General features: G+C 32.4%; 1 protein-coding gene across 2 annotated transcripts; it reads right to left on the reverse strand.

Annotated features, from left to right (window-relative positions):
- Window positions 1-1,462: 1,462 nt before the first annotated feature.
- LOC132636697 (protein JASON-like) lies at window positions 1,463-7,067 on the reverse strand. Of its 2 annotated transcripts, XM_060353686.1 has the most exons (8): window positions 6,709-7,067; window positions 4,934-4,985; window positions 4,724-4,821; window positions 3,543-3,784; window positions 2,918-3,186; window positions 2,373-2,830; window positions 2,197-2,279; window positions 1,463-1,872 (listed from the first exon to the last, which is right to left on the reverse strand). In XM_060353686.1, the coding sequence occupies exons 1-8, from the start codon at window positions 6,835-6,837 to the stop codon at window positions 1,791-1,793; spliced, it is 1,413 nt and encodes a 470-aa protein (XP_060209669.1). In that variant the 5' UTR covers window positions 6,838-7,067; the 3' UTR covers window positions 1,463-1,790. The 2 variants fall into 2 exon arrangements, with proteins under 2 accessions (XP_060209669.1, XP_060209668.1); XM_060353685.1 differs by having other exon boundaries at window positions 2,373-3,186.
- Window positions 7,068-11,405: the final 4,338 nt, after the last annotated feature.

An 11,405-nucleotide genomic window follows, 5' to 3' on the forward strand; every position in this document is an offset into this window, starting at 1 on the left:
TCCAATCATATTTGACTGTTGATATAAATAGTACATACTATTAGTAATATAACTTACATGTCACAAAATAATCTTTAAAAAACACTTAACTGACCTGATTGGCTTGATTATATGATATAATTATTAGGTTAACCAATCTTTAACTCTTATATTATGTTTCTGTCATGTGTAGGTGTCGATATATCATCCCTACTAGCTATACTCTCTACTAGTTTCTTTTCACATTGAAAGGGAAAGAAAACCATTTATAATAATGAGAATAAAAGATTATATCATTGTGACTATAATATTCTTATATAGTTAATTAATTCGAATAAGTTAGTTCCAAATAATCTATAGAAAAACACATATATTATGGCTTCACATATACTAGTACGTAATTACTATGGTAACTACTTGAAATGCACGATCACCTGATCTAAAACCTTATGCAGTTATAAATGATACTTTTATTCATTTAATTATGTCTCAACAATTAGTATGAAGCACAACAAGAAATGAGAATAACTAGAAAAAACATTATATTGTCAACATATTTTGTCACACCAAATTGATCTATTATAAGAGTAGCTCATTTAAGAATATTCGGAGATTGCTTAAGAAATTTATGCGCCTTTGATTTAAATATTTGATCAAGCATGTTTAATGACTTGAATTAGTTTCTCATTAGAACTGACACCAAACCTTAAGTTATAATATATGCATATAAGTGCATGATCAGATTGGTTTCATATATAAATCAAATAGATAGATATGTGTTACTATTATTGCACTAAACATGCTGAACCATGTATTGAAATTTTGATAGAGGCCATTTATATGCCTTCATTGTGATCATGACTTGGATTTTTTCTATCATATTTAAACAAGAGGGAAAGGTCAAGGCTTAAGTGTCCTTATAACTTACCAAACGACACTTAACAACAGATGCACACGAATAGAAGATCGAAAAAACTATAGTTGTTCATATATTTATAGAAAAAAAAGCTTTGAGTGATTTTTTTTGTTGCTTTGTCTTAAAATTTACATTAATTTTGAAAATCTCGGTTTCGTCTTGAAAGACAAATAAGATGATTGAAACGAGAGTAAACCTAAAACACAGAGTTCTTAGCTACCCTTCCACTAATAAGGTACTATTAGAGCCTCTTTGGATGGGCTTATGCCTATAAGCTGCAAACAGCTTATAAGCTAAAAAAATAAGTTGGGGTAGTCTAACTTATTTTTTTTGGCTTATAAGCTGTTTTTAGCTTATAAGCTGCTTTAGATAAGCTAAGTCAAATGGGCCCAATTATTTTTTTTAGCTTATTTTAAGCACAAAATGACTTTAAGCTGGCAAGCCAAACACTCAAAAAAGCTGAAAACAGCTTATAAGCAACTTATAAGCCAATCCAAACGGGCTCTTACTAACTCCAGTATTCTAAAAAGGTAAAAACTTCTCTATACATTATTAACACTGTGCAAATATTTAGAACCAATATCCAAACTCCAACTTCAGTCAGTTCCTTTTTTAGGACAGTTCATGTGTCCAAACACATCAATTTAATATGACCAACCATAAATACATCATATAGAATGACAGTAAACTCGCAATTCATTCAAAGGGTTGTATCAAACCTTCATCAGAAATGAAGCAAACGCATGTAAATGTCTGCGTAAAAGCGATTGAGTCTCAGCAGTAGCAGCATATCTCAGCTCAAAGGAGGCAAAAGTCTAGAAATAAACCATGAATTTATCTCTAATTGATGGAAAAGAAATGAGACTGAATGAGAATTTTCAATCAGAGGTGATGACTAGCAGCGCACTTGGGATGTAGCAGTATTTGATTCCTCAGTTTCATTAAAAGCAATTGGTGGCGTCCCACTGTGTTGCGACCTGTAAATCAGATAAACAACCTCAGGATTAATTTGTTGATCTTGAGCTTAAAGCTCGTTGATTCAGAAAAATACTGAAGTTTAATCTAACATTAATCATAACCTGCTTTTACACGAATTGTTGATCAACGAATTGAGACAAAACGAAGACAGATAAATAGAAGTCCACATATAAGTTTCTCGTATTAGGCACACACTCATAGCATAATGTGTGCTGAAAATAGATTGAGAAAGCAAGAAAACAGCAGCAAGATAGCATTGCATAGAACCACAAACCAGCCAATGCAAAAAATACAGTAATAGATGTAAAAGAAGCAAAGAATACCGCTGTGAAGTATTTGTTTCTTCAGATAATGCCTTCTCCAGTCTCTCCTCAAATGGTGTTGCGTGCCAACTAACTTTTTGATCCTAATAAGTCACAAAGTCATTAGTTTTTTCCTTATTGAACTATATAGCTGAGAGTAAGAAAGTAAGTAAAGAAAAAAAGCATTATAAACAAACCTCTTTGTACTTGTTAGTGGAATTTGGAATCCCATTTCCGTCCCACCATTTTGGAGATATACGAGAAGTTTCATCATCATTCCAATGAGCAGCAACCAATCCGATTATGGGTCTATCTGCAGGAGTTTTACCATAATGAACATTTTCACCGTAAACGGAACCAAAATGCTGCTTACTCTGCACTTGATTTATTGAAGGTGGTTTTGACTCTTTATCAGCTGCACTTTCTCTGAATTCAGACATTCCCAGTTCTGAATTACGGTTTGCCTCTTCAGGCCTTTGATTAGAATCTGTAGTGTGACTGGACAAGAATCTGGAATTGGAATCTTGAGTGGAGTAAGAATCTTCATCTGATAATTCCTTCAACTGTGAGGCATTATCCACGGGGTTTAAAACAGGATACACATACTGAGACCTGATCCGTGCAGTTTTAGCTATTCCCATGTGGTCCAAATATGCTGGAAAAACGGTTCCAGGTGTTTGCATCTCATCAGTTAGCTTTAATGGGGTTGGGTAGGGTGAAAACTTTGGTGCATTGTAGTCACCTGATGATTCAGACTGTTCAGAACTTTGTCTGGTTTCAGATGAAATACATTTTGATGACATTGAGGACAGATCTGACTCGCTTTCAAAATGAACAGATCTGTATCTGTACTGGGCAGTTGGAGCAGTGATTGGTGAAGCTGCAGAAACCTTGTTATCATTACGAGCCAGATTAGCTTTAACGTCGATGAATATCGGAGTATTGGAATTCCCACTGCCATTAATGGAGCTCTTAGAGAAACTTTGACCACTTTGTCCATCCGTTAAACAACTACAGAAATATAACATCACATTAGATGGCTGTTCATGAGCTAGTGAAACATAAGATGCTAAATGGCTAGGTTTATATAAATCAGAGTCAAACAAACGGGACTAGCAAAAAGTGGACCAGTATATGCAATGCATGCTCTAGTAAATAAAAGCATAATGTCTTGAAACATGAATTCAGTTCTAGAGATAGGACCCGAATAGGAGAGACAGAACTGATGTCAACATACAGACAAATACATTTAGTTCTAGAGAAGAAACTGAGTACTTGCATTTTCATTTGATATCAGGTTCAGTAATATTTATGAATTATCATTTAATCAAAGTTCTCCAGCCATGTTTTTGAGGTTAGAATTCCACCTGCTAGGCGTATGCACCAATGAACCAGACTGATTCTTTACACTTTCAATCTTGACAGGTTTGGGCTCATCAGGTAGTGAATTCGAGTTTAGCTTCTGATATGTTGAATCAGAGGGCCATGAATTGAATTTTAAAGGCTCAACTTCTACCATTGGAGCTGGCTGATCTTTGCATTTCATTGAGAAGTTCCGAATTTCAGCAGGGGTCTCAGGTAAGGTTCCACAAGCTTTAAGAAACTTGGCCTGCAAAATTAAATTGGATAAACTATGTAATCAAGCAATTCTCAAAGTTAAGAGCTGGCCACCTCAAGTTAAAGTTAGACAGGACATGAAAGGTAATAGGCATAGCTTTCACCTCCTAAAGCCTAAGAAAGTTTACGAAGTCCTTGCATAAATAGTAACCATCAAAAACAAATCAAAAAGTACAACTATAGTACAATACAAAGGCATTCAATTGACTTATAGTACTGTACTCAATTTTACATCTTTTTTCTTTCAGCAGAAAATCACAAGCCGTTAGCCATTGGTTTTCGCTAAATACTTAAATTCATCTTTCCAAAGTAGACATGGTACAGCTTCAAACAGCCAAATAAGCAGGTAAGCGATATCATACTAAGCCACAGTGTCAACAAAATACATATAGGTGCTTAGTGAATGGTCCAGAGTGATAGATCAATAGATTGTAACCTCAGACAAACAGAAAAAGCTAACATGACAAGAAGCTCAGACTTGGTTAACAAAGATTAAGTGTAAAAAAAAAAGATCATCATCTGCTAGATAACGCAAATGGTTTCTTTTCTTTCCAGACATCTTCGCAACTATTTCCACATGGAACTAACATATACAACATAACTTTGATCACAGCGGCTTTATAAGATCCTAGGAAGTAAAAGATAATCTTGGGAATATCTAAATATACATTAATGCAGTCAACTTATTTCACTTACAATTGATATGGAAGTTACTATAGGAGGTATTAGTGCACTTTTGATCTTAAGGTCAGAGGAAAACACAAAAGACAATGTTTTACGCATAAATTTCTTTATTCGCCTGCTTATAATCCCTAACACTATCTTTCTTTTGCAGTTCGAATTGTTACTTCCATCAAACATATCCTCCTTTGTGCACATCTCAATATTTATAAATGCATATCATAACCATCAAAATTCCAAGAAAACCAACCTGATTCCTAAGCTCATTTTTGTCCAAGTGTGGCATAGGTGTATCCGAACTCTGATTCTCCACTTCTTTGCAGTCCAAATTGTTGGTCTCATCATTTTCTACAAATAAACATTGTAAAAAAGATATGAACTTGAGTATAGCTGATTTCCCTTCACTGAACAACAACACTCTTAATTTAGTTGTCAATAATGTGATAAATTGAAAAGCTACCTTCAGTAAAAAGTGAAGATAATGGACTTCTATTGCGAGACACCAAAGTTTCCTGATCAAGCAACAAAAACAGTCAGAATATAGAAAACAAAAGGAAAAAAAGAAAACTCAAACTTGCCAATTATTTGTTTCTTTCAGTAAATATTTGCAGGACAGTATAAAACTTTATTTCAAATTTCACAAACGTAAATTACTAAATAACATGAACTATCAACAATATTGAATCTTTTATCTAGAAGACCAAATTTTATCTTCAAAATTAAGGAAATGATTCCGGTATCTGATTTCTTTTTACAGACTAAAAAGTAGGTATTTGTTGATCAAACTTCACAAGTACAATAAGAAGTAACTGTAAATAGCTTCTTCTTTCTCTCTTTCTCTTCACATATTTCACAGCAATAAAACAGAACCTCAAAACAAAAAATATGTATGTAAAACTAATGAGAAAAACGATGAATAAGACAATTCCCCCAACATTGAGTAATGCAGCTGCTTCTTTGCACCTCTAGAACGTACTGTTATTTCGAAATAAATAAAATATGAGATAATCAAAATGTCAAATGGTTACAGTTGTGGAAAGCAGATTAAGTAGATTTTTTGAATCATTTCATAGTTCTTCGATATCTACCAGATTAAACTACAATTTCATTGCTACATTTGTCACTTTAACAGCAAACAAACAGAATCACAAACAAAATACATACAGAAAATCTAAAAAAAAAAAAAAAACGAATAATAACAACGAGAAAACAGCATATTATCGCTACCAGAGTAAACTACAACTACAAATTTCTTTTAAAAAAATTATAGCATGAGAAGAGCTTAGTAGGACTAAATTATAATACGCGATTTGATTGCGAGTTTTTTTTAGCAAACTGCTACTCTAAATTGACAAAAACATGAAGTAATCCGAGTGTCAAACTGTTAGTTTTTGAATCATTTCATAGTTTATTGAAATCTATCAGATTAAACTACAATTTCTCTATGTTAAAACTTCAATTTATAGCTATATCTGATAACATTTGTCACTTCATCTGCAAATCACAACCATTTTACACACAGAAAATTAAAAAAAAAAAATCATATAACGAGAAAACGTTAGTAGTAGTAGATTAAACTACAATTTCTCTAAGTTAAACAACAATCTCATTTCTATATCTGGTACTTTTGTCACTTCAACAGTAAACGAACAGAATCGCAACCAAAATAATCAAAGAAATTATAGCATGAGAAGACCTTAATAGGAGTAGATTATTCGATTGTGTTTTGATAAATAGTCGGTGATAGTTCAGATAGGAAACTCGTAAACATTTGAAAGTTCAGGTAGAAAACTCGCAAAAGTGCGATACTTCAGATGTGTTTTTGAACATTATCTCAACAGATTAAACTAAATACACACAAAAAATTAAAAAAAAAATGAAATTATAGAATGATCAGACCTTAGCAGGTGTAGATTGCGAGACGCGATTCAATTGAAATATTATTAGATTAATTTTGAATTATATCATAGATTAAAATTCAAACTTCTCTGATTTAAAACAACAATTTCATTGATATAATTTGGTATTTTTATCACTTTAACAGCAAACTAACAGAATCGCAACTAAAATACACACAGAAAATCAAAAACAGAATTTTTGAATTAACATATTATAAAGTACTCCGATTGTGAAATTGTTAATTTTTTTAATCATTTCATAGTTCACTGAAAATCTACCAGAATAAACTACAACTACTCTACGTAAAAAAATTCAAAAATTATATAATGAGTATACCTTAGTGGGAGTAGATTGCGAAACGCAATTCGATTTCGATTGAGGAAGCGTAACATCCTTGATTTTGAAACAGCCAAATAAACAAGCCATTAGTGCTGCAAATACTGAATTGTTCGATTGATTAACCATACCTCATATCTCATATAGTACTACTGCTATTAATAATAATAATAAAACAAATTCATTAATCATCATTAAAATCATCATATGTATTTATTGCTTGATTGATTGAGAATGATACTTTGTTTTTTTGAATTTGAATTTTATCTTCCAAAACTCGTAATCTTAGCTTAGCTTTCAATTTACATTGCGTGTGATTTAATTAAAATTTAGAGATGAGGAGAGTTTTAAGGAGTGAGGTGAGTAGTCACTGTATATGTAAAATTGGCTCTATAATGGATATATTTTGAAATTTTGAACCGGGAGTGACACGTGGCAGTATGGGATTGGTGAATTTTGTCGTATATGCTGTTTTTGATTAACCGGGAATTAGCTGGATTAAGAGGGTTATTAATTGGTTTTGAATGTTTGTAACTGTAGATACTCTCTGTAACTGTCTAGTGTTTTTTGGCGTACAAAAATATGATTTGAAATTATAGTGGAGAGAATTGCTCCTTGTATCTATAATAAAAAAGGGCAGTTTAATTATTTAATTTTTTGTGTGAATTTGAATATTATTTCTAAACTTTTAATAACTATTTATAGATAAAAAAAGGGCAGCCCGGTGCACTAAGCTCCCGCTATGCGCGGGATCCGAGAAAAGGCCGGACCACAAGGGTCTATTGTACGCAGCCTTACCTTGATAAAAATTATCCAACGTTTAATTTGGTAATATAATATAATGTAATACCCAACGCAGTCCAAAGTGGATTTTCATACTGTATTTAGCAATCCAGGGGAAGCTATATACTAGAGATAGCTACACAAGTGGGATATTCAAACTGGCTTGACTTGTCCACTTTGTGTGGAGAAACAAGAAGATCACCAGCACCTTTTCTTCAAATGTACTGTATCAGCAATGGTATGGCAACAAATTTTAACATGGCAAGGAATTAATGGAAGACCATCTGAATGGGCTGAGGAAGTGACAAGAGCAATCTCACACACAAAGGGCAGAAGCTCAAAAGCAGCAGTATACAGGATGACTTTGGCAGCGACAGTGATACAATGCATTTAACGAATTATTAAGTGCTAAATCATTCAATTATCGATGTGTCACTTTCAAATTTTTTACTTTTTTGCTATTACTTCGTATAAAGTGCTAGATCATTCAATAAATCCGCTGAACTTACATCTCAAGATTTAGTAGCTAGTAATTGGCATGGTTGTGTTAAACATAAGTGGTGCAAGGTGCCGCCTTAAAATTCTGAATCCGCACTCTGTATATTCGTTACTTATACCACGGTGACAGTGATACGATGCGTTTATATGACGTAGATATTCTTCTTGAAACAATTACTAATATTGTTGATAAATTTTCTTTCAGACCATATAGTTGATAATGAGTATTTATATTTACACGTTATAGAATTATCTATAGATTTGGCATATATACACTATTAATGTGAAAATTATCTATATTATTAGTGAAATTCTAGTAGCAAGTTAGCTATCTTATTTTTCAGGTTAAACCATTACTTGTATCTGTATCTAGGTAACTTGCATGAGAATGTCAGTATGTGAAAGTTAATCATGTCTTTTTGATAAAATTATTTTAATAACTAGAGTGAAAACGCAAGGGACATGTGGGTTTAACCTGTGTGACTTTTTTGTCGTCTCAAATGTTGTAGGGAGGAAGAAGTAAATATTTATCCTCACGTGTTTAAGTCAAGCTAACGTAACTTATAAAGTGATCCGATAAAGTGAAAATAAATATTAACTAATTGTGATTAAATCATACTAGTTATATATATTCGAACACGTGTTGTGCATCCATTAGTTTACATCAATATGAATAAATTTTTAATTTACGAAGATCAAAAGGAAATAAAAAGAGACATAATGTAAATAATTTTTATCCGTGTTGGTTCTGCCAAAGAAGGCACCAATTCTTAATCAGTTCACTCTTAATTTAAAAAAGAAAGTTAAGAAATCCTGGCGGATCGGATGCCCTTTAATGGGTCTTAGTTGCAGGGGCGGAGCTAGAAGCAAAAATATTACTTTTAGTTTAAACTTTATATTTGTATTAAGAAAATTCACTAAATATGTGTAAAGTTTTAATTAATTCAGCGCCTGGTTACTAAGACCTGATCACTATTGTAGAATTAGAACTCATAAAGTTCAAATTATATATGTCTCTGCCTGCTTACGCCTTACAAATCTGGATTAATTGAAAATCTAATATAAATACCGAACACCGGGTGAAAAAATAAATGAAAAAAAAATTATTTTGTCACATGACTAACATACTTAAAGGAATAACAAATTCAAATTGATATACATTGATGGAGGTGCTAAGAATGTTAAAAAATTGACAATGGAATGTCAAGCTTATTTTAAAAAAAATTATGGCGATTGATTAATGGGTTAAAGTACCTGTTCTTAATAAACTTAAAAAAAAAAAAAAAACACACACACACACTTCAGCTGGTTCAATCTTTACCTAATCCCTTTGAACTCGTTCTCTTTGGGCCAGCTGCCAAACAGACATGGTGGCACCCATTATTTGATAAAACGCTTTAAGAATATATAACTTATGCATGAACCGACACGCATAAATTATACGAAGACTATATGTTTTATTATTTTTCATCCGATGTTTCGTATTCAGAGTCCTGATTAATTCTGATTCCCTAGTGTGAAGTTCATTAGAGTGGAAGTATTTCATAGAAGGATTTTCTCTATTATCAGGATATAAACTCGAGACTTCTAATTAAGAATGAAAAATCTTATTCTTCTCACGCAAATCTTAATGATATAGTTGATTGAAACTATGATTTAAGGATGGTTTGGTATGATGGATAAGCAAAATAGTGGTGGGATAAAAATTTAGAACCACCTTATCTATTGTTTAGTTACTAATCGTGTTAAAAATAGTGTCGAGATAACTTATACCCATCAGAGGGTGGAATAGTAGTCCTGGGATAACTTATCCCACGATAAAAGAGTGAAATTGACTAAAATAGCCCTGAGGTTCTCAAAATCATTTTTCTACTACATAAGGTGGAGGGTATTTTTGTAAAGAAAGAACTTTTTCTTAAAAGTTATGCAATGCATGTTACTTTTAATACAACAAACCAAACAATTAATAAAAAACAATATCAGGATAACTAATTTCAACATAAATAATCTCAGTATACTAACATAATTAATCCCATCATAACTACAAAATGACCCTAAGAGTCTTATTCAACTCGCATCGAAAGATGTTAGAGAAAGAAACTCTTTTTTGATGAAAGGAAGCCACATGCTAAACGATAAAAGAATAAATAAGAGAATATAAACTATTGATCAAGTATGTGAACAAACATCTAAAAACCTAAGCCACTAATTTTTTTTTTCTTTTTTTCGCACATTGGAATAGGATTCCACACAAGGAAAAGCAACGACATGCATAGCCAAAAGTAGCGAATCACATATATTCATTAGCCCATATTTGCCGTAAAGAATGGATCTTGAGCCTAATTCAATCTCAAAAACTAGCTTATGAGAGGAGGATTGTCCGAGTCCATATAAGAAGTCCAAACACACATCCCACAACTGACATGGGAGAATCAACATTTGCCAGGGTGCAAATCGATAGGGTGGGCGAAACGCGAAGAGAACGGAGATATGAGCAATTGAAAATGAAAGTATTTACTCCCTCTGTTTCAATTTATGTGAACCTAATTCCTTTTTAGTCTGTGCTAAAATGAATGACCTTTTTTCTAATTTGGAAATAAATTCACTTTATGAAATGATTTACAGCCACACAAATATTCAAAACTTATTTTGAACCATAAGTTTCAAAAGTTTTCACTCTTTCTTAACTGTCGTATCTAGTCAAATGGATTCACATAAATTGAAACGGAGGAAGTATAAAATAATTGGGGATTTGGATTCCTCTTCATCCAAGACAAGAGGTCATGAGTTTTCTCTTTTTCTCCCGCTCACCGCGGGTTGTTGTCTTCCTTAATTTTTTGTTCCCTGTGCAGGGCCAAAACGACAAAGCATTCCATATTACAACAATAATTTTGACCTTAGATTTATTAACAGCTAGACATAGAATATGCTATAGACTTTATGATATTGGATAATTTGACTTGCTGAAATTCTATCAATTAGGCTGACAGAAAACGCACGTTTGTAAAATATAGAATAGATAGAAGTACAAACACATAGTTAGTAACGTGTGATCATTTCTATCCTTGCATTTCTTCTAGTATGTTTTAATTTGTCAATCACAATGGCAACTTTTTCTCATTTAATTTCTATTTCCCCATATACATGGCAAGATAGCAATGGAATTGTGACAATATTTCATTTAATATTGCACACGTTATAGCTAGCAAATACTATATACTTTGCTATGTACAGCTAGTGCACGCTTAACTGCCTATATGATTTTCGGTGATATCAAGACTACCAGAATTATAAATATGTTTGCAGTAATTTAAAATTTTACTTGCAATAAACAAAAATGGAGAAGGTATGTCTTATTGGACGTCATACATTTATTAAAAGATTTTTGAGAATAAGTCAATGAATGATCCTATAAT

This window comes from Lycium barbarum, chromosome 4 (assembly GCF_019175385.1).
Source record: "Lycium barbarum isolate Lr01 chromosome 4, ASM1917538v2, whole genome shotgun sequence".
In the NCBI taxonomy this organism is placed as follows: domain Eukaryota; kingdom Viridiplantae; phylum Streptophyta; class Magnoliopsida; order Solanales; family Solanaceae; genus Lycium; species Lycium barbarum.